Here is a 27,099-nt window from a genome sequence, read left to right on the forward strand (position 1 = left end):
AGGTGCCAAAAATAAAAGTGCAAATCGTTTAATCTCAGCCACATTTTTACTTATATACAGTGAAGTTGACCTCATTAAACCATAAAACCACTTTCGCTTTTATTTATCTAAGTACAATGCAAATTTGAAAACTTTTGGCTACTCCACATTGACCCTAATACATTCAACAAAGCAAAAAGAACAACTTAAAGGAGAAGGAGAAAAAAAAAGAGCGAGATCTGTATTTTGAAATAAAAACACCATAAAATGTACGATATTAACACGAATGGCACATTACAAGTCTCCTGTGTCAAACTTTATCCAAAGTGGTAGTCCTGTGAGAGTTTGAGGTTATTTTGTGAATTTTAGGGCCCTCTTTTATCACCGGGGTCCCCTCCTCTTCCTTTGCACACTACACACACACACACACATCACAAACCAGGCATCAAAGAGATTGTCTTCTAAAACATTTACCTTTGCAGATTACATTCATTCACTTAGGAAGGATTTACTGATGTGCACTAAAACTAAAGGTTCTCGAAAAGTTATTGCCAACTTGAGAGTACACATGCATTTTTTTTTGTTTGTTTTTCCGTAATAAAGCCACTAAAGTGTTGATGGTGTGAAGGAAATACTAGCCTGCGTGTGTGTTTCTGTGTGCAGCGCGACTCCTACAGGAAACACCTCAAAAGGCACTTAAACGTGGGGAAATACTTCATGTTTTCGATCTAAAATCAGCTTGAATGCAAGTGGCACGGGTGTGCCGAGACGATCGGCACGTGCAGTCACGCGCCGAGACTTCAGATAAAAGGAAAATTCACTCAGCCGCAGTCACTCAAACGCGATTATTTCAGTGCGACAGTCACCTGCCTCAGTGTCTGGATAGGGAAGATCCTTCTGTGCAAAAGCTTTGCGTCTCTGCGCAGCGTTAATTAAGTGCACGCCCAACACTCGGCTAAAAAAACAACAACATTTGCTTCGACGGACGTCTACAGTTGGCTTTTAGGGAGACTTCTCCGTTTTGAAAACAGTCCAATAGGTGGTTCCGAATGTCAGCAAATCGGCTGAAAGCAATTTCAAAAAAGGCACCGGACTCGCACAGAGAGGAAGAGTCTTGCTGTTCTGTGCTCAAGTTCCAACACACGGACTGGGTGTCAGTTTTTGGGGTGGAAGGGAGAAAAAAACCAAAACAAACAAAACTAATCGTAAAAGTGTGGTACTGAGTGAGGAAGTCATTCAGGTGAGCATGGGCACATCGTCCTCTGAGGTGGTGTCTTCAGACAGCGGGATCAGCAACACCTCATCGTCTGAAGAAGAGGAGGAGAAAGAAGGAGAGGCAGACAGGGGCATGGAGTTGGTGGAGGAGGAGGAGGAGGGGGAGGAGAGCGAGGGTCTGAAGAGGGAAAGACTCAGGCCTAGAGTTTGGAAGATGGAGGCCAGGGAGGGGCTGCTTGGAGGGACGGCGACAGGCGGGGTTTGGGCGGCGTCCAGGGGAGGAGCTGGGGGAGCGTACGGAGGAGGAGGCGCCGAGGAGACGGGCGGTGGCAGCAGCGGCAGCAGGGGGGGCGGCGCCTCCTGAAGCCGCTGCTCCGCCTGAACCAGCAAGCCGAGTTTCTGGGCCACCGGGTGATTGACCGCCTCCACCGCCGCCGTCGAGGACGAGGATCTGGCAGGCGAGCACTGAGGCGCCTCCTGGCCGGACGGAGCGGAGTTGGGCTGCTGCTGGGCCGAGCTGGAGGTCTGGCTCGGCCTGGAGGAAGTCCTGGGAATGAGACCCCACCTCCTCATGCGGCGGACGGCGCGGCGGACGAAGCGGGGCCTGCGTCGGCGGTGCGGGGAGTTTTGGGTGTCCTGACGCAGGAGCTGAAGGATTCCTCTCAGAGAAAGAGAGGACGTCTGACAAGGAGGAGCGCAGAAGAGAGCAAAACGGTTAAAACTAATCCAACAATGTCATAAAATCTTCACACTGGGAAAGGTTTTTATTCACAAAACATCAAATATGAAGCCTAATAAATATTATGGAGGCATTTGATGTTTTATTCAGTTATAATCAGCCACCTTAAAATAAACTTGTGTCACAGAAAATGAACTATCTGCCAAAGGAGTGCACGACTTTACGCACACAGCACAACTATGGATCACACAGTGAGGGTTAACGAGAGCCAACATCTCCCTATTTTCAGTTTATCGTATCAAAGGTTTCTTTTACATTTTCCATAAGCACATTTATTTAATTTAAAAGCCCTTTTTAGAACATAAATGTAAAATAACTTACAGCATTAACTTAATGCAAGTGTCAGAGTTACAAGTGTTCATTGCGCCACTAAACTAAATAAACTCAAGTTTCTGATGGCTTCAAAACATGGAAAACATGCAAAAGTGCACTGAAGTTTGTTACGTGTGAGCAGCACAACACGTACAGTCTAACCAACATGCTGCAAGCTGTAGCACCACACACACACTACTCATAAACTTTAGAAAAAGGTAAACGTAGAAACTATAAAACCTTCCAATGACGCCTTAAATGTTGTATTCCAATCATTGCTAATATAAGCAAGCTGTGGATCTGACCAAGAACCCCAAAAACTAACAGAAGAGCATCTTGTCAGTCACCATGTTGTTGTTTTTTCGGCTGCTCCCGTCTGAAGGGGTCGCCACAGTGAACTTGCATTAAAGATTTGGCAAATGTTTTACACCAGAAACCATTCCTGACGCAGCCTGGGCTCAAACCTGCAGCCTCAGGACTGCAACACTGACCGCTGAACATCTGTATCCCCGTCTTGTCAATCACCGTACCAAAGAAAAAGTATAATTTTCTAAACTAAGTTTGTTCCCTGTTGAAGAACCCTTCAACCTTGTGATCGAGATCATGACCCAAAACAGGCAATGTGCAGACGGGGAAATGTTTACAAATCAAATTAGAAATACAATTTTTTCCCCTCTCAAAGACTTTTTGTTCTAATCTGACCGCAGGTCTTCTACACGATTCTGATGACTGCAGTTAAAGCACCTGTACTTCAGCTGTACTACATTCATTTAAAGAGAAATAAATTCCCATCACCTAAACTGATCTTAGTAATATCTGATGGATCGAATTCTGGTACTATCATCCGATTAAAAAGGTACAGATCTCTGCTCTCTCACCTCATTGGGGCTTTCTGTGGGGAAGTCCTCCACAGGGGGGATGATGCCCTGGGCGATCAGCTGACCGTAGGACGGAGGAGCCTGTTGCTGGATCAGCTCTGCTTCCTGGCGGCTGATCGGAGCAAACATGCTGCTATGAAAAACAACAACAGATTTTTAGGTATTTATACAGAATGCCAGCGCAGTAGATATTCCGACACAGTGACCCACACAACTCAGGTGAAGGCATTATTTGGCTTTGTTACAAAAAAGGTTTATATTTTTCTAAACACTGAGGCGTGTGAGCATTTCAGTTTTAAACGCTTAGAGGGAGTCACGAATCTTAATGACTTACTACAAATGCTTCACATTTTTATGAGCATGACTGATGTGGTTGAGACAAGTCGCAGCATGGGGATTTTACTTGCGTATTTCCTCAGAAAAGTAGGCTATGGTCTGCTGACAGTGCTGTGAAAACTAGGTGTGCATCTGTCGATTTAATGCCAAAAACTATCAGCCAAAAGAAAAAAAGTCCTGATCTGCTCCTTCAAGGACAGAGAAGCAGTTTCAGTCTTTTCTGGCAGGAAGAAATGATTTCTTCCCATTGAAAACCCAGGGGCGGGTTACCTGTACTCCCTGGTCCTGAGCGAGTACAGCTTGCACGTGCAGCCCATGGCGATGACCAGCAGCAGCCCGCAGATGAGGCTGCCCACCGTCGCCGCGGTGATGACCTTGCGGGGCAGCATGACGGTGCAGTTGAGCTCGTCCGTGCCGTCTTTGCAGTCCACCTGGCCGTCACAGCGCCAGCTCTCGAACACACACCTGCGGCGGGAACAATGGGGCGTTTGTCGGTAAAGAATGCAGGAGCGACACGAGCGAGAGACTCGGCTTCAAAAATGCGTCCGCAGACATCTGAGCTGCGGGCCGAAACAGGCACCACGAAACTATAAACCAATAAGGTCCTGCGGCTGCGTAATGGATGGAGTGAAAAAGACTGTAATGTATTTTGTCAGCTAAAGTAGGAACTAAAAATCTCAAACAAACGCTGATTTTTATTAAGTTTCCTTTCCAGTACAAGGACAACAGCCGATAAAAGAAGCTAAAAAAAAACATAACTTCTTTAACAATTCTGTTCTAGGAAAATATATTTTTTGAGAGCACAAAATAACCACTGACACTGACTGACAGAAGCCTGGAAGGTACAGAAAATACTTTATTACTAAGTATTTAGCATTGTAAAGTATTCTTAATAGTATAAATACTTGTAGCAAATGCAGACATGTTTAAGAATTATAAGAAACTTTTTTCTTGCAATTTTGTCCTTGTTACTAAAATACAATAGCTGTGTGCTTACAAATGACACAAGTCTGATCTGGAAAGGATTGTAACAGCAGTCCTGTTCACTAACCTAATGACAAATAAGTATTTGAGAAAAGAAACCATTCACCAACAAAACAACAAGTAACTGTGCAGAACTCTAATTTCCAGGCACACAAACCAAGCTTTAAAAACAGACTTTTTATAAATCTTAGACATGTTCAGATTCATCCATTCGATCCATCGTTGTTCAGATGCTTTTGTCAGCTGCTACTTTTTGAGGTCAATCTTTGGAGACATTGATGATTGTCACACTGCAGACTAATGTGGCAAAGTTGATTTATTTTTTTGCCCAAATGTGAGACATATCGAATTTTTTTAATGAGTCTGGACGTGACGTGAAGTCTGATTTATTTTAAATCTGACAAAAGGTCACTTTCATACTAGGGACTAAATCAGACACATACCTGATGGTCTTCAAAGTGACCTCAGTCTGAAGGGTCATGTTTCATTTTATCCAACTTTTTCTTTTTAGTAGAAGTATGTGTATCAATCCAAAAAATTGATATTATTGATACTAACATCATGCAGTTTAAAGCTTGGAACGCCACACAAATTAAGCTACAGAATAGAAGTCCAACTGATTTGTTTTTTTATTAAATTTTTGGATTGGCCATGTCCTGGATGACTGACAATCTACACCAACATATGATACCAACGTTGGTGTCGGATCGTATCTATACTCGCGTGATGGGATTGATACTGCAGTTTGTTTATCTCTTCTATTTTCACTACATCGCACCTGATGAACACAACGATAAAATGACAAAGACTAAACACGGCAGTATCAATATCATCTTCAAGCTAGACAGTTATTGTAGAATCTATGACTCCACAGAGGTGAGAGAGAAAGAATAATGGTACAAAAAAGGAATGGACAACAATATGGTAATATAAAGAACTGATAAGCATAAACCTGCAAGAATGAACATCTGAGGGACCAACAGAAGCAGGGACACATGTATATAAACATATAGTGATGCATATTTTAATTTTTATTTACAGTATATCCTGTGAACACTGACCTGTCGCTGTCACAATGGAAGGTTCCCGGCTGGCAGACGCTGCAGTCCTTCTCGTCGCTGCCGTCGACGCAGTACAGCTGGTAGTTGCACCGCTCCGTCACCGGGTAGCACACCGGCCTGCCGGCGAAGTGGCTCGAAGCCACTGTCCTCTGTCCCGACAGCCCGCATGCAAACTGGTTCTGGCTGCAGCCCCGGCAGCCCTGCTCGTCCTTCCCGGTCTCGGGGCAGTCCCATTTCCCGTCGCAGCGCTGCTCCTGGGTGAAACACCCGCCTGCCGCTCCCCCGCACCGACCCTCCCCCGGGGGGCAGTAGCTCCCCACGTGGAAGGTCGCCTTAAAACCGGTGCCATAGGAGAGGCGCTGTATCTCGTACACCAGGGACATGAGGCCAGTGTGAGACTCAACTTTGACCGTTTTGAAGTTGGATGCATTGGTGATCTGTGAAAATACAGAACGGAACGTCACGACACCAAACAGTCTTTAAAAACAGAAAGAAGGAAAAAAAACAAGACGGGTTCTTGCTCACGTTTCTCAAAATGTCTCCTTTGCCTTCCTCCCGGTTGTAGATGGTGAGTCGATCATCAGGACCCAACACGAGCTGCTGCAGGTCCAACCTCAGCGGCCTGGAGTCCTCGGGGTCCAGGGTCCAGACACAGAGCATCCCTTGACCCTGAGACAACGGAGGCGAGAAGGTCCCATAGAAGGTCTGCAGGAGACCTCCACAGGGCCACTGAATGGGAGTCGGCGTCACAGCAAGATCCTTCTGAGTCTGCGGCTGCTCTGGATCTGGCTGGTCACGGTCTCCCTCCAGCATCCACAGATCGGGTAAGGTGTACCCATCGGCCGATCTGTCCGAGCTCCAGCTTTTGTCAACGACCCTGTTTCTCTCCGTGGTTATTTCACGGGTCCTGTCTGGATACGCTGCAGTTGTCTCCGTCTCTGTGTAGTCCATTTTCTCGTCACAGTCCAGCTCATCGGTGCCAAAGCCGAAGCCTTCACCGAAACACTCCACTTGGCCGTTACAGCGCCAGGAGGGGGGGATGCACTGACCCCCGAGGCATCTGAAAAATGACTCCGGGCAGTCGCCAGAGGCTGGATGAAGTGGAAACAGCAGAGAGTTGGCAAAGGAACATTTTCACCGAAGATGAACTGGAACTTCTCCCAACAATCCCGTCAAAAAACAGACAGAGTAGCTGCAGTGATTTCATACCTCTGGAGTAGCTCAGCAGAAAGGACGACACGGGAAACAGATGAGGGGAGAAATGATGCATCAGTGTAATATTTCCTCCTGGAAACTCCAACGGCTGCGGCAGCTTGGAGCCGCAAAGAACCCGCGGCTCGCCACCAGCTGACGATTTTATGGAGAGATATTCTCTCTTACATCGTACAGAGAACTGAGAGAAACTGAGGAAGATTTTTGGAGCAAGAAACATCATATCAGTGCACAGAAAAGAAAAATAAACTCTCTCATAAATGTTTCACTTGAATCGGCAAAAAAACGATTTTCTGTTCACACGTTGTTTTTCAATCCAAGGAAATGTACTTCACTTTAGACATGTTCCAAAAAACTGCGATAATAAATAACGTGCACCATGAAAGATGGCCAAATCTCTTATTTTTCCATCTTTGTGACTCAAATAAAATGACTTCACCTCAGTCTAAAATTATCCCAGAAAGTCTAGTCTTTAGAGAATTTGCAAGCAAATGAGTACCTGAGAACGATGGGCTCGTCCTCTGAACCCTTGATGACCCAGCAGTCGTAAGCAGAACCAAAGCGGTAGGACCAGCTGTAGTAAGCAGAACTCCTGATCTCTCCCACTCTGCTGTCCAAGACCTGAGGGGAATGCCCACAGCGGGCTGAGAAACACAACAAAAGGTTCTCATGAGGATTTACTCAAATTATTCTCACGAACTGATTTGAGACGGCAGCTTGTCGTCATTAATTTACTGAATATAGTAGATTTAAAACAACAGAGGTTGACCAAAGCACTTCACAGCCAAACTAGATAATATTACAACTAAATGAAACAAAAACAGGAGTAAAAGGACAACAAAACATATAATAAGGACAGCAAAAGTAGATAAGCTCTATTAAAATCTTAAGCTGTTTATATCAAAAGCCAAAGTAAAAAGATGGGTTTTGATGTAAAAATGTTAGCCAATTATTATTATTATAACAAATGAGTATGCTAAGGCTGAGTTTGAGGAAATCATGTAATAAAAACACAACAATAAACAACACAGCCGGCTAGTTTGTCTCCTCACCAGAGCAGGAAGCAGGTTCAAAATGACTGCAGGCTGCAGAGAAAATGAAAGCAAACAGAGAACAGGCATTACCGCTGACAGCCAGGGGGAAAAAATAACCTTCTGACTGATGAATATTTAAAGCTGCGGGCCTGCAGCAAACTTACAGCAACTCCGAGTCACTCACCTGTGATGGAGAACACCAGGAGCGCGCACACGCGGCGGCTGAGCGTCATTGTGGAAGTGATTCCTCACCGAAGGTTTTAAAATTGGTTAAAAGTGTGGCGACTTGGAAGATTTAAAACATATCTATAAATATACAACAAATGTCAGAGAAGTGCCATTTTAGGAGGTTTGGTTCAGGAAGACTTCGCCTGAGAAAACAGAAGAAGAAAAAAAAGGAAAATGAGAGGCATGTTTAAGCTTAATGTGGATTAAAACTACCCGATTATAAATAAAAATCATTCTGATGCGCATCGAAATAGTCCCAGCTTCATTACAGTATTTTCAGAGGAATGTCAAAGGAATGTAAACAAAATGTATTCAATTTCGGTTAAAACCCTGAGGGAATTAATATGTTTTGTAGAAAGTTGCAACTGCAAAGAAAATAAAACAACATTTTTAAAATGGCGTACCGACTACGACCACTTTTAAAGTTAATTTATTTACATTTCACACCTGGTTTCAGACCATGTAAGCAGCGAGACTTCTCAAGTGAACTTTATAGGGGAAACAAAGCATCTTAACTCACAATAACATCTCCGTATTCAGACAAAATCCTTCAATCTGCAGCAGAGCCAATAATCTAATATGGCACCGAGGTTTTGTTCATTTGTTTTTTTTGTTGTTGTGAGCTTAGAAGCTACATTCATCATCTGGAGAGCTTCAGAGCTGATTTAACTTCATGTAATAAAATGACACAAGACAAACATCTGCAGTGGATAAAACATGAAAAACTGACAAACGGAAGGATTACTGGTTTGACTTGTTTGGCGGTTCATGATATTACAATACTGAGAAATTACACTGCGAGCCCTTTGAAGTAACCATGTTCCTGTTAGACCTCATTTCTTTTTAATCACCTGCTTGTTTCTAGGTTTTTTTTAAGCCACAATGCAAAACGCAGAAAAGCGCAGTGAAACAGTCAAACCGAACTGTAGAGCCTGCAGCGCATTTCCCTTTAGTTCTTTTTTTTTTCTTTTAGTGCACTCGAGCAGAATTTGTAATACCTTCGGCTTGCAGCTCTTGCCTAAAAACTACAAAGCTTCCTGTACCAAAGAAAATCTAAAAAAAAAAAAAAAAAAGTTTTGATTTGTATCAGAGGTCTGCAACCAGCAGCTCAGGAAATTAGCTCACATATCAATTAAAAACGAAGACACTGTGTACCCTCCCATTTTAGTGTCACAATGAGTCAATTACAGCTCCAGTTTTCACTAAAGCAGGTTTGAAGTGCAACAATTAGTTTTATTGTTCAGCCAATAAACTGTTCCCTGCTTTGTTTAGGAAACTTTCTGACATACAGTGCGGTTGATGAAACATGCTTTAAGGTACTTGTGGTAAATAAATAAGATTCAAAGGCATCAAAAAGACATATCAGTAACAAAAAGCAAGTTCTTCTAATAAAATAGAAATTAAAATAATGAACACAGCTCTAATAAAAGCTTAGTCACATTAGCAGTTCAGTTAAAGACTGAGGTGTTTACCTGAGGTCTTAAATAACCTGAATTTTTTTTAAGTTCACTTGTTTTAGGTCATTCAGATCCAAACTTTTTCACTCATATTCCAAAACAAGCAGTTGTGTATAATTTTCTTGTATGCAAACTATCAAGTTTGTTCTTCTGTTTTTGCCTAACACTTAAAAAAAGATGATCTAAAAGCCACAAGGCAACATGAACCAGTACATAGCAAATTAAGTGATTAAACTTCATAAATGGTCTTATCTTAAGGTAAAGGGTAAAATACATTTTGTGGCTCTTTACAAATTTTATTCAGTTGGAGAGTTGGTACAATTGTCTCTCCTAGTTGTAAAGATTTCAGACTCATCTTAAAAGATTTTATAGCCTTAATCTGCCTCGTAAAGCTCCTATTTGAAACTGGAACTTGTTTCAATGCAGACAAATATAGTGGATATAGAAAAAACACTTCTTCATTTGGCAAAAACACGAGAGAATACATGGTGAGTTAAAGAGGTTATATCGTGTGGTTTTTGTGGCGTATTATGACAGGAAAACAATAAGACAACACTAAGGGGGGGCCATTGAATGAAGGTTATTTTTGTGTTGCGTACACAACAAACAGCGGCGATTTCCTTCCTGTAATCCTCTCAACAATGACGGCAGAAACGCAGTCATTTCCGTGAAAAACCCTCGCCACCGAAACTGTTTCAAACTCTCTTCTTATAACCCGGGTCAAATAAAACCAGGCTGTTTGCGTTTCGAGTCGTTCGACGTCGCGATTTGTTTGTGATTCGTGGTCAAAAGAGGGTCGACGACGACACAGTTTCGGTTTGAAGCCGAAACGGGGAGCAGCTCCTCCTCGCCTCTTTCCTCAGAGCTCCGCCAGGCGAGCTAAATGCTAACAGCTAACATCCTCTTTTTCCCCCTCCAGCTCGTTCGGTCGCTTTTTTTAAACCACGACACGACGAGGAGAGGCTTCCAAACGCGACGAGACGCACTACTGCACCCAGCCAGAGCACGAGACGCTGGCCAGAAACGCCAGGAACATGATTAAAACACGAAAAAAAGAGATGACAGCGGACGAATACGTTACCCTGACAGTCGGCCTTTCTTGTTGACAAGTTCTGAACTACTTCCGCATAATGCGGATCATGACTGGAGGGGCGGGGCTTAGACCGGTGACGTCGGCAAGCCTGATTTTCCGTCATTCATAAAAACTGTAAATATATTTTATTCCCTAAGAAACTTTACAATAAGGCTGAATATCTGAGAACACTAAAATTGCGTCTACCTGTACAAAGGGCAGCTGCAGGCTGGTTCAGGTGGGTTCTGAAAGGTGAAATGTTCATTTTTTAACACCAGGTGTCAGTGCTGACTGCTACAAACACCCAACACTGGCTTTGATTCATAAAAAATGAAAATAAACGCCTTCATTCAAAAACTGTATTAAATTTTTTTATTCTTTTTATTCTTTTTTTTAATCAGACACAATGCTCAGTTAAACAAGTAAAGAAGCAAATAAGCAATAAAACAAAAAAAATACATAATTTAATAAATAGTTTTTTTCTTTTTATTAGACATGTAGACACATGTTTCAGTGTTTACAAAAGCATAAGTAACACCTAAAATCACCTTGTGCTGCTATAGTTTAACCCATCAGAATCATTTTTTTATTATTAATAATCATTTTAAAATGATTTGAATATTATATAAAAGTGGAAACATGATTAGAAACAATTCTGTGACTTGTCCATGTGGCCTGGGGGCTTAATAGGATTCTAAGTGCAGCTTGAAACGCCACCTGAGATTTCTTTAAGGTATATTTATCAACAGTTTTTCAGTTTTCAATCAAAAAGAAGCAATACAATTTTTTTCAGAGAATTAAAAGTCAGAGAAATGAGCCACTGGAATATTTATTAACTAAAAGAAAAACAGGAACTCAACAACTTAATATTTTTATATTTTATTTTTTTCCCCATTTAAAGATGGGGTGGCTCCAGAAAGCTTTCAGAAAGGGTGGCCAGATGGGGGGTCAGCAGTCTTGTTGTGGTCCACCAAAATCAAAAGTCATGACAGAATTTCGGGTTGTTTTTTGTAATGCTTTTGTCTTACATGGGGTATTTTAACAAACACTATAATACGGGAGTAAAGGAATCACCTTGTGATATAGCATACCTTTAATTTTATTATTATTTTACAGTTAAAATGACTAATTTAGTACCATACGGTCATTACTCAGCTCACTCACATTGGCTTTCTGCACCTAAATGTTTTTTGTTGAATTTAGACCTGCTGTCTTTATTCAGGGAGACTACGCCTGTTTGTGTGTGTTTATGGGGTTCTACTAATCCCCAAAAAGTCTAGGAGAAATTAAACCCGCACCAAACAAAAGCTCAGGACTCATGAAAAGGAGACTGTCTGGTGGAGGGTGGGCAGCGGGGTGGCCCTCGCCCCTCCTGGCGCCCCCTTAGTGGCGCCCCTGCACGTAAAACGCGTTTTTATTTCCCATTTTGCTCTTTTTTCGGCGGTAGGTGACTGTGTGTGCGGTGTTTAGGTCGAAGACTACCCCGGAACCTCGATGACTTTATTCCTGTTGTTGGGTCAGACGGCGTGCGCGCGCAGCCATGATGAATAAATGACGTGCGCACATCTGGAGGAGGATCCTGAAGAAAACCCGTCTGTGGGACTCCGTCTCCGTCCGGACCACGTCCACACGGGCTGCAGACAATCCGAACCGAGGCTAAACTGTGAAACTTTAGTTTACAGAACATCGTTCTTACTTTTTTTACACTTTCCGTGTTTTTTATTATTGTTATTATTAATAATATTCCGCTCTGACTCCAGTAAAGTCCCAGATTTGCGCAGAGATCGGTCCATGTGGAGACGATTAACGCTTCCTGCCTCGTTTTAAAGTCGATTTTGCTTTTTTTATTATTCTTTTATAACTCCTGCAGCTGTGGCCTGAGAGGACGGATTGGTGTAGTTTTTTGAACTTTTTTTCTTTTTTGGAGTGAACCAGAATGCTGCTGACACTGGCCTGCTGCCTCTTCTGCTCCTCCTTCACTTCTGTCACCGCAAATGTGCTCCGAGCTGAGGTAAGAGACGTGGAAAACCACCTATATTCACTTTAATAAACTTATAATCGATGCATACAATTGTCTCCTGCCGTGGCACAGAGGTAGCAGAAAACTCAGCTGAGTCTCTTTGTTCTGAGGGGTGGGAACAAGGGGGGTGGTTAATGAGTTTCATCTGCCTTTGTGGAGACATCATACCAGAAAGCTGATCTGCCTTCACAAGCAACACACTGGTCATGAAACCGTGCGGGCCTCTGGATTCACTGAAGTTCAGTTTAGTTTTCTTATAAACATTTTCCATCTTGTGCAATGTCGCAAATATTTGGAGTGCCTCTGGACTCCAAATATTGATTTCCGTGGGGTTCCATCATCCCTGCTCTGCAACAAAGCACCAGGAGGCCAGGACAGTGTTTCAATCAGGCCGCAATCTGTGGGCAAGACAAGATGTGAGGTGCTGTTTTCTTTCTGGAAAAAGGAAGGATGTGGCTTTTTTTTAAAAAGAAAAGTCAGGAATTTGATTCACGGACCAGATGGTCAGTTTGCTGACAAAAAAAAGGGAGAGAGAGACATTTACAAGAGTCTGTGTTGCAGTTCCAGGATGCACAAAAGAGCCAGATGAGACCTTAGTCACTGACCACAGGTTTTTGGTGTGTGAGTCAAACCAGACGAGGTGGATAAGTCAGAGTTTACAGGAGTCCTGAGGCGGCGAACACACTGAGGCAGTGATGAATGTCTGTAAACAAAGTGAGGAGGAAAAAAAAAAATACAGAGCAGAGTTGTTCCAACATCTCCAGCATCGCTGCAGGAGCGCCGGGATAATGATAACGTCCAATGCAGGTTTTATTGTGACACACATCAGATAAAAAAAAAAACAAAACATGATGCTGTCAGACACAACACTCAGAGGAGAGGCTGTAATTACAGGTTCAGGGTTACCTCATCCCGTAAAACCTGTGATCAAAAGCTCGACTCGTCTCCGTGTGGGGAAAGTAGACTAAACTGGACCTGGACTGATGGGGGATTCAGAGACAAAATGACAACTGAGCGCCATACGTGACTAACTGAAAGGGAAGAGGAACTCCTGTCAAGAGGTCTGAAGGGATGGGAAAGTTTAATTTAGACGAAGAAACAGGAATTTTGTGGTTTATCGGTGTTAGTCAACATAAAAAAAATCCCTCTGTGACTTCATGCTGACGAGCCGAATGTGCCTGATCTATATTTAAAGTAACGAGAAGCTCCACCACGACAGAAATATGTCATTTTTATGATTCCAAGAAAATAAACTCTCTTCGTCTTATTATTGTAACAGTTTAATTCTTTGGCAGTGGGGTTTTTGGGAAAGGTCATGAACAGTTAATATCTTACTTGTTGGAGGCAGCTCTTTGAGTGACCTCAGTTTGGACAAATAGAGTTTAATCCTGACAGGACTGACAAGCTCACAGGTAAAGGTAGTATTTCACTGGGCCGTGACTGCAGAGACTAATTTGTGACTCAGAATTGCAAGAAAATCAGCTGGGTTTTTTTGTTTTTTTTCATCAGATTCTGAGCTTTTGCCACCAAGTGACCAGGGAGGCAAAACCTCTTTCAAAACCCACATTTATAGTTTAGTCTTGTTGAAGTACAGTTCCGAAATGAAGATAGGTAGTTTTTTTCAAATAAATATTTTAAACCTGAACTTGTTTTCTGTTGGAGGAGAGCTCCCAGAATCCAGCTCTGGTGCTGTTGAGACAGGTTTGGAGACACCCATGACAACTCTGAGACTATTCTGAGAGAAACTTTGTTGCACAAACTGTTTGAACGGGTTTAAAATCTAAGTTACAAGACTGCAAACCCGATGGCAGTAAACCACTTTGGTTGTAGCCCCTCTTGTTTTGTGAGCTCGTCAGAATTTCACTCCTTTTTTCCAAACTGAAGCTGCTCAAAAAGCTATCTACAACAGCCGTTTCCAAAGAGGTGTCTCTTAAAGTCAAGCTCCAGCATCTGTTTTCATTTACCTTTTTTTTGCCTTGTCTAACTTTTCTTAACTTAAATAAAAGCTTAACTGGTCTTTGTGAGTGAAGGAAGTGGGCAGCAATGAAAACAACAAGTCTGTTAAAACAGGAACTCTGCATATCTGGCTACAAAAATATGTAAAAAAAAAAAATAGTTGGAGGCCTTCCATTAGCGTTTGGAAACATGTGTTTCGTGATCCCAGAGATCTGTTCAAACCACATCTGGCTTCAGTTTCTTTTTTATCATAACTGATGTCGCTGACGCTGTAGCATCAAAGGACAGCGCTGCTCAAGATCTGCTGAGTGCTGCTTTGACTGTCGCTTAGGAAATGTGAAAATAATCATCTGGATCCGCTTTAATTGGAAACTCCTGGACTTCCAGCGAGGCCTATCTGTGCTCTGTTTCTAGGAAAATATTCCACCTTAAAGGATATTTAAAAAAACAAACAAAAAAAAAAAAACCTCAGTATCACAAAGCTTATGAAGGTAGAGCTGCAAGTTTAACGTGCATTTCTTTTTACAGTTTGGATCCAAATTAGCATTCCTGCTGCTTTTAGTTTCACATGCTCCGATTTGCTTGAGTTGTCCAGATGTGCTAAGGAAGTCATCTGTCATCTGCAGATCGGAACATTTCTGACTACTTCAAATCAAACCTTTAGGACATTTTTAATTTGCTTCGTTCTTTGGCTGGTATCAGCTCAAGGTCCTAACAGGAAACCACAATCAGCAGCAGACTATTCGATGTTTGCACCTTTTCAACACGCATTTTGAAGCCGGCTTTAGCATTACAAAGCACATACAAAGGTTCTTATGGTTGTGCTTTACGTTTGAAATGAATTTTTCATTACTTTGTAAATGCAGCTAATGCACACACACAACCAGACGTGGAGTTCTCCTCTACAGACTGGAAATTTAATGGATAAAACTGAATATAAAAACTGATCTATCAGCTGTTTTAGCTTCTGGAAAAACAGAAACATGGACAGACAAGAAAAAATAACTCATTTATAGTCAAATCAAATAATAGTTTCTTTTTTTTGTTTTAGATTTGTCTCATTCTGACTGCTTCCTGTGATTAAACCTATACCTTTTTTAGGCAATGTTAAAAATACCTTTGAATTTGCTTCCCTGTTCTTTGTCATGGCTGCTAAAGCCAGTACTTCATACAGTATTGAGTCTTTGGACTGGAGCTTCACCACTTCCTAGCTGGACTGGAGTTCTGCAGCTTGTTGTGTTTGTGTGCACAAAAATGACATTTGAAAACAAGCTGGCAGATTAATTTGACAAATCCTCGGAGGTTTTCGGTCCAGTGTGGAAATACGGACAACAAACAGTTGACTTTTAGGTGTTTTTGGAAGTCCGTCTGCGGGAATAAAAGCTCTGGGCACTTTGACTGGAAATGCAGCTGAGGTGGAAAATAACCGAGCACGTTCACCTAAATATTTTTTAACCAATACGTCCTTCTGTTACTTTTTCCCCTCCGTAAGGTTTTACATACTTAATAAATTGTTCCTGTATTTCATAAAACACATACCTTTTTATCATTTAGCATAAAATTTGCACATCAGAAAATGGCTTTGAACGGTTTCGTTAAGAAATAAGATGCAACATTAAAATGATTATAAAGTAGAGGTGGACTAATTTAAGGGTTTTTATCAGCCGATTCTGATACCGATTTCTTAGAAGTCAAAGCAACTGATAGCCAAATTATGAAACCAATTTGGTTTTTTGGGGGGTTTTGACCCACAAATATAACTGTTTTTTATTCATCTACTGCAGTCTAGACTCTGAAAAATCAAAAATGTGATTCAGCCCTGGGGTCTGATGCAGATCAGTACACACTCTGTGCTACAGGTTATTAAAGGGTAAGAATGCAGCTCAGAGCACAAAGTTATTCTTATTTCATCTCTTTACGATAACATTTTTAAAGCTCTGAAAGACAGGCCCTAAAGCTTTACTGGCAAATTAACACTGTTTTTAAAAGTTAAAGTAATATTCTCGCCATCTTCCTTTTAAGGTTTGCTGGTGTTGTACTGAAAAAAAAAGCCCTTCTTGCCATATAAGACTCCCCCATCGAGGAAAACAAATTGACTAAAGGGCGTAGTGTTGAATTTAACAACACTGTGCTGCCCACAGTTGGGCCTGACTGATTATTAACTTACTCAAGTGTGGCCGATGACAAATGTTAGCAAAAATCGGCCAAATTAATCGTCTGACTTGATCAGTTGGTCTACCTCTACGAGGGCGTTGTCTGCATACCTGATCATTTGACACAAGAAGAAATTATCAGTCTGCCCGAGGAGAAATACAGGCTGTTTCGTTTTGCACAGCATGATGGGAAAATACAGGTAAATAAAGGTTACAAGAGTACATCAAACATCATTAAACATTATATACTGCTATCATACTCTGTTACACAGGTCATGGATTCAAATACTTTTTGCCAGCACTTGTGTTTTATGAGCAAAATGTATGATTTATAAAAATAAAAGTACTGATCCTGTTTAAAAAATTATTATAAAGTACACGTAAACAAGTTGTTTTTAGCCTGTGCAACATATTTGTTGTCACTACTAATAAAATCAAGTTTTAGTTAAGATGACACTTTTTAAAGTCTGAAAAGTTTATGTTCTAGTAGTGAACTTCTCAATGATATATTCCCAACTTTATTAATCATAGTGATCAGATGTGTAAAAGTTAAAACTAAACTTACTATATTTCTTGTGAAATGTCATGGAGAAGTGTAAAACAAAATTAGGAGAAAGTACTTTTTTTAATCCAAATTATGGTCAAATGTGGCATTTCTGTGAAAAGATCCATGTATTTCAAGAGCAGAAAACATGTTTTAAATGTAGTTAGGTTACTGTATGGAAGATCAGCACCGTAAGGAATTAGCTTAATAAAATTTTATAATTTCCAGAAAAAGAAAACAACAATAAGTGACTGAATTATCTGACCAGTTTGATGAGGAAAGGAAAAAAAACATATTATATGGTATTTATATGAGTCCTAACTAGGTCAGAAATGCCAAGAAATGAAGGCAACATGAAATTCAGCAGAGAGCTGTTTTTCCGTTGGCGCAGAGCAGCAGGAACAACTGACTCAAGTCCTTCAATTTAAATAAAGCCACGATCCAAACCCCACTCTCTTTTACCTCTTCCTTTAATGTAACTCTGTTTTAGATCATCCTCTGCTGTCCCCTCCTCTACAGTTCCTACAGCTGCATCCAGAAAAAAGAAACCGTTCAACAGAGTTCTGAGAAGGAATTGATGAGACCTTTTTTAGTGCTATATGAACACCACTCTGTGGGATAAAAATGTTCAGACACGCTCTCATCTTTATTTTTATTTTCTCAGCTTTTTCTTTTTAATAGAAAAGCTCGACGTGGTGCTTTTCTGCTTTCTTATAAAATGTCCTCATCCTGTTTTTAATACCACAAGAACTAAAAATGTGCATGAATTTTTTTTTCCTTTGTCTTCTTTATAGCTATTAAAGGAACTTGTGGTCAGGTGCTTTTTTTATTGTGCATCCAGATGACAGTTCACAAGAACTTGAGTCATCTCGTGTTGCAGTATAGCAGCCAATCACATGTCCAGTGATGGGTAATGATATCTCACAAGGACATATTAAGATGCATTGCTGTAACTTCCGGTTTTAACTTCTGATTTCATCAGCAGTGGGGCGCAGACACATTTAGCTTGCTGAGGGGTTGCAGGCCTGTGCTAGTTTTCACAACTTTATTTGTTGAATTTTGGACTTAAATGTTGCAAATGTCCCCCAAAGAATTGAGATTCAGGTTGGGTTTAGCATAGAATATAGTAAACATTGTACAAGCAACGGAAGGAGACTAGTGTTGGTGAATGCAACCAAAGGAAAAAGGTAGAAAAAGGTTTGTAAAATTAGCGTTGTGGAGAAAAGACGTGTATTCAGGAACAGCTGAGCTTTGGTAATATTTTAATAACTTTAGTTGAAATAAATCAAAAGATTTAAAGAAAGAAAATAAGCACTGGATGGATGGATGGATGGATGGATGGATGGATGGATGGATGGATGGATGTGAATAAAAATATATGAATGTTGTAGTAGTACTTTATGCTAAAACGGCATCAATAAGTCACTATTTTAAACCCCAAAGATACTCAGCTTACAATAATTTACAAAAACAAAGGCAGTTTATCATTAAAAATGTGAGGATTTACAGCTTTTTAAACAACATTCACCGTTTTATTGGAAAAAAGTACTAATGTGAGGTCAGAGTAGGGTTAACAGAATCCATGCATCACACAGTTCAACCAAAGTGACCTCCCCTACCAAATGTACATCAAACCGGCCCTGTCTCTGGGCTTGTCTCAATATATCTTCGACCACGCGTCACTGTAAAACCCAGGGCTGTGTTTACCGAAGCAGCACTCAGCCCTTTGACCACACATGGCTGTGTAGTAAGCTAACCGGCCAACAATGGCAGCCATGTACGAGTCTCAATAAATAGAAGCTTTGATGGAGGCTGCTGGAAGTTCCAGGGAAGGAGGGGTGCATGCTGGGATACCTTCAGGGCCAACCGGAGATGGCGGCGGTGGTGTGTGGAGCAGTTTGGGACTACTAAAGAGAAGTGGAGGTCTTTACGCCGAGGGGGGGGGAGTGTTTTTATAGAAGCAGACGCGTCACCACTGGAGCCACAGGACACACTAGCAGCAGTCAGCCCAGAGGCAGAGAAAGTAAACTTATGAGAGAGTCGGTGGGTGAATCAAATTTACTAGATGCTTAAATAATCCTGAAAAATCCTGAGGAACTTGCTAGACCCAACAGAAAGATGGCAGAGAGGAGGAATAAGGTGCCTCTCTACAGCTTGTCATAAATGACCCTTGTTCTCCGGCCTCGCTGCCCACCACGTGACGAACAGTGGCTGTGTGTGCACCGGCTGTGTACTGGAAGGCTTTTGGTAGTCGGGCTCGTTTTTCAGTTTTCCATCCCTCCCCCTGCTTTGCCCTTGTTTTTGGAGGCAGGCCTGGAGAGAAAACCAGCGCATGCGGTGGAACAAGAGAGATATCTGAGGTTTAGATTGTGCTAACAAAGGAATTTCGGGGTAATTCCACCAGCTTCATTTGTGGCGGAGATGCAAGCGTGTGTTAACTCTGTGTGAGCAAATGAAAAATTAAAAACACATTTTAAATTAAAACGGCTGTTTGTAGTTATATAGCTGCAGGCAGATATTGAATCAGATAGCTTGGATCTTATAGAATGCTAACATCTTACAGCAAATTGAAGCTAACTAGGTATGAGCAACATTTAGCTCCCATAAACCCAGTCATTCATTTTTAGGCTGTGTAGGCTAATTAAAACTGTATGTAACATGATAATTTGAGAGATTTTAACCAATAAGACATGAGACAGAGAAGGTTGGGCTGGCTGTTTCGTTCATTTTCTGTTTTTATGCTAAGCTAATAGTCTTGTAGCATACACAGGTGTGGCCTTTTTGAGCATGTTACCCACAATCCTGACAGTATTGCCGTCCAATATTAGACCACCAGCAGTGTATAAAAGGAAAAAGACGGCTAGCTTTCATGTGAAAACATAATAAATAGTGGCGGTTTAGCTGACACATCAACAGAGGGCAACAGACATAGATGGTAGCATGGAAGGTCACGCTTTGGAGAGCTCAAATGTTGCTGAAAATGTTACTTTTTCCACCGTTTAAGTTCCCAGTTGTCTTTGGCCACAATTGTCTAGACAGAGATCTGGGTCATTGTGTCTAAAATGACATCAGGGTTTGCAGATTGTGTTTTATTTGGCTTTAGTTCCTCTCTCAAGCTACCATAGGATCCCACAACAAAGTTTCCTTTAATGAGCGCAACATAAATGGTCGCACCATTTGAGGGGTTGGTGTTGCTTTTACAAGTTGGTAAACGGGAAATTGCCACGGTCACAGGAAAATTAAAAAGAAATATATAAATTTAGCGTGCTGTCAGTTTATGTTGGCTGCTGTCGGGAAAGAAGGTTGACTCGTCAGCTTGGCGCGCGCACACACACACACACACACACACACACACACACCCTTTGTCTTCGTGGAGCACCGTGAAGTTTGTGGTGAACAGATGAGCTCAGAGAAGCAGGTCCAGACAGACTCTGAAAATTTGAAAATTGTCAACGAGCAAACAAACACAAGTTCGTGCCTTCTTTTTGCCGACTACGATGATTTGGATCGTTCAGGTGTTTTTGTCTCCTCATTTTTGTTTTTCCTAGCAAAGCAGGGTCTGGAACCTCATAAAGAAAGGAAAACAGAAACAAAAAAAAGAATGATGTGATTTATAAGTGCTTTTTAAAGCAGCAAGAATCGTTTTAACAGGTCCTGTTTATTTTAGTTGTGTTGTCTTTTTTGTAAGTATGACATAGAAACAAAGCCTTATATAAAGCCTGAATTAACCCCTGTGTGACAGTTTTCCTGTTACTTTTTAAGGGAAATATACATGTCATCTATTATTTAAAGGTGTTTTTACAAGCAAAAAAAGAGAGCCCTTATTTCATGCCTTATTTTATCTTTTATTATCTGTGTTTTCTTTGCTTTCAGGTCAGTAAATGTTATTTCCATGATTCAAAAATCCAAATATATGTGTTTACAAATAATAATTTTTGCAGTTTTTGAAATAATCTTCAAACTTCTTAATGTTACTGGCAAAAAACAAGTCATGTTTAGATTAATACACCGGTATTAAATCACAGACTTATTCAAATTGGGAATATTTTTTTTTTTAAAACTCATCCATTTATCCATCCATCCATTAATTCGTTCACTTCTTATTTTCTTTCTGGTGCCTATCTCCACCGGTCTTAGGTAGACAGGTGGGGTATGCTTCAGACAGGGCGCCAACAAATAACCCACCTTGATGGTTTTTTCATAATTTACTAATAAATATGTTAATCAAAAAATGTGTCTCCTGTAGCAATAACAAGATTTTTAGGTCCCAATTGCTTCTGAAGCTATTACACCAAAACATCAGTATTCGTATTCAGGTCAACAAAAAGCTAATTATTTGATCCCCCAACAAGGTTCTCATCATTATAAAAAGAAAAAAATACACTACAGTTTTGTTAATCTTTCTTTGGGGGAGGGTTTGGCCCAGTGGAAGGGTCGGCAGAAACTCCCACTGCCCACCGATATGCTTATTGGTGTTTGAGTGAGATATAAAAGTGATCTATAAAGAGTGTAAAATATATGAAAGAAGCACTGTTTGAGTGTGTGTGTGGGACTGGATGAGTGAGAAACCTTACAAAGAGCTTTGCAGAACCTGGAGAAGTTAAAAGGCTGCTATGTACATAATGTAAGGGTGGACCATTTACCATTTTTTGGTTTTCATTCATGTCTCCTTTTTGTAGGCATGGCTTCAGCAGTATGGCTACCTGCCTCCAGGTGATGTAAAAGCCCAGGCCCTCCGCTCACCCAAGTCCATTGAATCAGCGATATCCGCCATGCAGAGGTTTTATGGGCTGACCATCACCGGCTCCATAGACACCAACACATTGGAGTGAGTCCTGATTGACGATGACTATTTAATCACACACAGATTGTTTAGTCCAAATCTTTCAAGCAGTTTGCATGTTTTGTGTAAAACTGAACATATTGTTCTGCTGGTGTCAGAGCAATGAAGCGGCCGCGGTGTGGCGTCCTGGATAAGTTTGGTCCAGAACTGAAAACCAACCTGAGGAGGAAGAGATACGCCAGGCAAGGTCTGAAGTGGGACAAGTCTGAGGTGACCTTCAGGTCAGAATGAACGTTATGCAATATTCTTTTATCAGTTTGTCTTTCTGCTGTCATATTTATTTATTTATTGTGCAAACACATACCTTTACAGAACTTAAGGCTTCAGCTCTGTCTAATCCAAAAACTAACGCTATGAGCCAATTTTCTGTTTAACATTTTGTTTTAAAAAGTGACAAAATAAAAAGAAACTTTATTTAGCGTCTGTTTTCCACTACAGCATAGAGAACTACACGCCCAAAGTGGGTGAACGATCGACGTTTGATGCCATCCGAAAGGCCTTCAAAGTGTGGGAGAACGCCATCCCGCTGACGTTCCGAGAAATCCCTTTCAGTCAGATCAGGGGCAAAGTTGACAAGTACGCAGACATCATGTTGTCCTTCGCAGACGGTTTCCACGGCGACAGCACACCGTTTGACGGTGAGGGTGGCTTTCTGGCGCACGCGTACTTCCCTGGTAGCGGCATCGGGGGAGACACGCACTTTGACCTTGCTGAGCCGTGGACCGTCGGGAACGTGGATCAGGGAGGTAAGAGACGGCGAAATAAAGAATGATTGTCGTTACCGGACTAAAATTACCCCTCATTTCTCACTTTTTTCTTTCCTTCTCTCTGAAGGGAATGATGTTTTCCTGGTAGCGGTCCATGAGTTGGGTCACGCTCTGGGTCTGGAACATTCTGACAACCCCTCTGCCATCATGGCCCCTTTCTACCAGTGGTTCGATACAGAAAACTTCCAGCTTCCAGAGGACGACCGGAGAGGCATCCAGGCCATTTATGGTTGGTAGTTTTATGAGAAGAAAGAGAAATAAACTGGTTAATCTATAAAATATTAAAGTGACATAATACAGAATGGAAAGGGGTAACAATATCACATAAATACAATTAAAAAAAACCTGAGACATCCGAAAGTTCGCACTCTACAGTTTATGATACAACAAGACACAAGTAGGTGCAAACTAAGCAGTTTCACTTCTCTCTTTTGACAAAATTTCCACAACAGGAACAAAGTCTGGAGCATTTCCTCCTCCTCCTCGTCCCACCAGGCCGTCCAAGCCCGACGGAGCAGACGACGGCCCCGACATATGTGAGGGACACTTTGACACCATCGCCATCCTCAGAGGGGAAAAGTTTGTGTTTAAGGTACAGAAAAAAGGGACACCCAAATGTTCTTTAAGCCAAAAGTGGAATTTGTTGTGTGAAATCCTTTGATGATCTTAATTGAATGATGATCTTAATCATCATTCAACAACGTGCATCTTGGCTGTCATGAATCCTACAGTGTACGTTCAGTTGAGTAATAAGCTGATCGGTTAACTTGCTAGTTGCTGATGAATAAAGTTGAATACATGTGTGTGCTTGCAGGACAAGTGGTTCTGGCGCATTCGTAACAACAAAGTGCTGCCTGGTTACCCGAGGCTCAGCGGTCAGTTCTGGAAAGGCCTCCCTTCAAACATCAATGCCGCCTACGAGAGGGAAGATGGGAAGTTTGTCTTCTTCAAGGGTAGGTTCCACCGTGGAATATCGGGGGGCGGGCGGGGTAAACAGATCTGGGGTGAATACATTGCTGCTTTTGCGTCCACATCCCGTGTCTTTGTTTTCAACCTGCTCTCTCGACACTCACGCCCAGGCAACAGGTACTGGGTTTTCAGCGAGGCCACCATGGAAAAGGACTCTCCAAAGAGCCTGGGAGACCTGGGCACTGGCCTACCCAGAGACAGGATTGACGCCGCTCTTTTCTACACGCCAACAGGACAGACGTTCTTTTTCCGAGGAACTGAGTGAGTCCGTGCTCTCTTTACTGCATGCACGTGTACAAATCACGAAAAAATGAGAATTTCTGCCGTTTAATGTCCCAAGACGATCAATAATGGCTCCAGCATTGGTCCTCCCTGCTGTTTGCAACATCGCACCAACATTTTTCTTTAGTAAACAAAAAGAGACAACCCAAAACACAGCTCTTATCTTAGTAGCTGTCATAGTTTGGTCTACACACTACAAAGGCGATAACTGACTTTTAGTTGGTTACAACACTAATTTTAAAGATCTGATGTCACTAGACTCTTAAAACAAGTCCTTTAAAACTCACACTTTCCATAGCAATAACAATCTGTGTCTTTTTGCTCATAAATTTATTCACCAAACCTGTTTCGTTTTTAATGAAATGTCTTCCTTGTTAATAATATTTTGGGTTTTTTGTGTGACATGCAGATATTACCGCTTTAATGAGCAGACGCGCAGAGTGCACAGCGACTATCCGAAGTCTATCAGCAAGTGGAGCGGAGCACCAGACAACATTAAAGCTGCCTTCATGAGTGAAGATGGATGTAAGTTGTTTTCATAAGAAGCTTTTAGTGTTTATTTAATAATTAGAAACACAACAAATTACTACCTGAGCAAAAGTTTGTGTCTAAAGTGAGAGTTTGTACTCAACATTTGGAATCTGTGGTTGGTTTTTTTGACCATTTTATGTATTTTATCGACCAAAACATCAGTTAAAAACTGTTTCTCTTCATCTTTTTCACCCCTCCACAGCTTACACTTACTTCTACAAGGCCAATAAGTACTGGAAGTTTAACAACCAGCACATGAAGGTGGAGTCCGGCTACCCCAAGTCGGTGCTCCGTGACTGGATGGGCTGCGAAAGCGAGGAGCCCAAGAAGGGTCGGACGGTGATCATCATCGAAGAGTCGGACGGAGGCTCCTGGGTGGCAGGCGTGGTGATTCCAGTCCTCCTGCTGGTTCTGGTGTTGGTCACCCTGGGGGCGCTTTTGTTCTTCAGGAAGTACGGCACGCCTCGGCGCCTCCTCTACTGTCAGAGATCGCTGCTGGATAAGGTGTAGACAGACTGAGGTGAAAGACTGCTGCAGAGAGACTGAGAGGAAGAAAGAGGAGAGGAGGATGACGACGATCGGAGAGGAGAGGAAAAGGGAAGAACGGAGAGCTCACAGAGCAGCCGTGAGGAAGAAACGAAGAGGGGACATTATGTTTGGTGGTTTGTAAGTGCTACGAAAGGAAAAAATAATGCCCATGAAACTGAAATCAGGAAAAAATATATTTGTATATGTTAACATTTTACATGTGCTGTTTATGTTCAGAAATCAAGAACGTACCCATAATAAACAAAAAGGAAAACAAACTAAGACTCATCAACAAACTTCCTCCTGCGTCTTAGACATAAAAAAAATTGATCCCATTGTTTCATTCGACTGGACGACTCCAAATGAACTGCTGTCTGATTCACCGCTCATTTAAAAGATGTTTAACTTTTCCCCTGAAATTACTCATCTTTGTTAAAATCTTGTTGCTCTGAATTAGTCATTAGGTACTTTTTAACACTCATTTGTTTTTGTTTTGTTTTTTTTGCTTCAGCACTTTCTTTTTTATATCTGTTGCTTTAAATGTTTTTATTCTACTTTTTAAAAAGACCTCAGAAATCTGACCTCAGTGTAGAAGCAGTACAGCTGGATCTGAAATCAGAAGTGCATTTTTAGCTTCTTAAAACTGAAAAAGGTCTTGTTTTTGGTTCTCAGTTATTTTTTATGACTCCCTGTAAATGTCGGATCGATCTGAAGGAGTCGTGTGGAACAACGCGTCACAGATGCGTAGTTTTAACGCCGCTCGATGCACACTTGAACTCCACGGACCCGCCGAAAACCAAACGCTGCCGAAGAAGACGCCTAAAACCAAAGATGCTCCTTCTGGTTCAGGAATCCTTTTTATTGATGCTTTTTTAAATATAAACCAAGCTTCAGGCACACAAAAAAATGCAGAGTTCTCAGTGCAAGCAGTCAGATGGAAAATGTATTTTTAAATGCCATATTTTAGCTCACAAATGTTTTCAGATTGTTTAACACGAGCGGGGCTATTTGCTTTAGTATGGTTTTCAACAATATGGTGCAATTTTTTTAATTATTACCCTTTCACAGGGAAATTGTTATTATAAGTATGATTATTGTTATTATTGTTGTCTGAAAAGGTTATGGTAAAGTTTTTTTTTTTACTTTTGTATGTTGTCATTAGGAGTCCTGCTGGGCAGAGGCATTATATGACAATAATGGAAATAAATCCCAGTTTACATTCATTTCATCATGTTGTTAATCAGATTAATGTGAGTTCAAACTGCGAAACAATCAACTGATGCCACATGACAACAGTCATGATATTTATGAATCTTTACACAGATGGTGCTCGATTTTGTTTCTACGTCAATTACAACAGGTTTTTTTTCAATAACAATGATAATGGTACTTATATTTATACTGATGATTTTTATCAATAAAATGGAATGAGATTTTTTTTTTCCTCTTGCCTTTTTTTGTATTTTAATGGATAAAATGTAATTAAACCATTTTGGTTTTCTTTATTTAAAAGTTTTTCAGCAGTGTTTGGGTACGCACATGCACCACTGAGCTCAGCACAAAAGAATGTCATTTTTGTCATATCAGCCGATAAAGAACCGTGAGCTGCATTTGTTTTCAAAACTATTTCAAAGAAAAATGCTGTCATCAGGACAGTGCGTGGTGGAGCAGCTGGTTTGTGCTGCTGCCTCGTAGTGTGAAGGTCCTGTTCTCTCCGTGCAGGTGGGTACTCCGGTTTCCTCCAACAGACTGAAAACAAGTAAACTATGTTAGGTTTGTTGGTGACTAAACTGACAGTAAGTGTGAGCAAATGAGTGGTTGTCTCATTTGTCTCTACGTGGACTGCTGGCATGTCCAGGGTGTCCCCCGCCTCTCTTACAGTGACTGAACAGGAACAAGAAGGTGAAGAAGATGGATGGATGGATGGATGGATGGATGGATGGATGGATGGATGGATGGATGGATGGATGGATGGATGGATGGATGGATGGGTGGGTGG

At 41.4% G+C, this 27,099-nt stretch overlaps 2 protein-coding genes across 3 annotated transcripts; one reads left to right on the top strand and one right to left on the bottom strand.

Moving 5' to 3' along the window:
• Positions 1-12: 12 nt before the first annotated feature.
• On the bottom strand, positions 13-10,593 carry lrp10 (low density lipoprotein receptor-related protein 10). Of its 2 annotated transcripts, none has more exons than XM_017433205.2 (10): positions 10,517-10,593; positions 7,935-8,121; positions 7,769-7,801; positions 7,216-7,360; positions 6,714-6,907; positions 6,030-6,595; positions 5,505-5,941; positions 3,730-3,924; positions 3,124-3,253; positions 13-1,875 (listed from the first exon to the last, which is right to left on the bottom strand). In XM_017433205.2, the coding sequence occupies exons 2-10, from the start codon at positions 7,981-7,983 to the stop codon at positions 1,216-1,218; spliced, it is 2,409 nt and encodes an 802-aa protein (XP_017288694.1). In that variant the 5' UTR covers positions 7,984-8,121; positions 10,517-10,593; the 3' UTR covers positions 13-1,215. The 2 variants fall into 2 exon arrangements, with proteins under 2 accessions (XP_017288694.1, XP_017288692.1); XM_017433203.2 differs by having other exon boundaries at positions 3,124-3,256.
• A 1,467-nt stretch (positions 10,594-12,060) lies between these two features.
• On the top strand, positions 12,061-26,538 carry mmp14a (matrix metallopeptidase 14a (membrane-inserted)). The gene is made up of 10 exons (XM_017433142.3): positions 12,061-12,518; positions 21,860-22,008; positions 22,122-22,244; positions 22,462-22,769; positions 22,858-23,019; positions 23,243-23,382; positions 23,605-23,743; positions 23,870-24,020; positions 24,451-24,566; positions 24,775-26,538. Exons 1-10 carry the CDS (start codon positions 12,444-12,446, stop codon positions 25,080-25,082), a joined length of 1,671 nt encoding a protein of 556 aa, XP_017288631.1. The 5' UTR covers positions 12,061-12,443; the 3' UTR covers positions 25,083-26,538.
• Positions 26,539-27,099: the final 561 nt, after the last annotated feature.

The sequence above is a fragment of the Kryptolebias marmoratus genome, linkage group LG7 (assembly GCF_001649575.2).
Source record: "Kryptolebias marmoratus isolate JLee-2015 linkage group LG7, ASM164957v2, whole genome shotgun sequence".
NCBI classification, from domain to species: Eukaryota; Metazoa; Chordata; class Actinopteri; order Cyprinodontiformes; family Rivulidae; genus Kryptolebias; species Kryptolebias marmoratus.

What these genes read in the sequence shown, in the direction of transcription:
- mmp14a (XM_017433142.3), top strand. Translation starts at nt 12,444, where the DNA reads ATGCTGCTGACACTGGCCTGCTGCCTCTTCTGCTCCTCCTTCACTTCT. An exon ending in AAGTCTGAGGTGACCTTCAG is followed by an intron (nt 22,245 to 22,461) that starts GTCAGAATGAAC and finishes TTTCCACTACAG; the next exon opens with CATAGAGAACTACACGCCCA. An exon ending in AGGCATCCAGGCCATTTATG is followed by an intron (nt 23,020 to 23,242) that starts GTTGGTAGTTTT and finishes TTTCCACAACAG; the next exon opens with GAACAAAGTCTGGAGCATTT.
- lrp10 (XM_017433203.2), bottom strand. Translation starts at nt 7,983, where the DNA reads ATGACGCTCAGCCGCCGCGTGTGCGCGCTCCTGGTGTTCTCCATCACA. An exon ending in CCTGGTGTTCTCCATCACAG is followed by an intron (nt 7,802 to 7,934) that starts GTGAGTGACTCG and finishes TTTTCTCTGCAG; the next exon opens with CCTGCAGTCATTTTGAACCT. An exon ending in AAGGAGACATTTTGAGAAAC is followed by an intron (nt 5,942 to 6,029) that starts GTGAGCAAGAAC and finishes GTATTTTCACAG; the next exon opens with ATCACCAATGCATCCAACTT.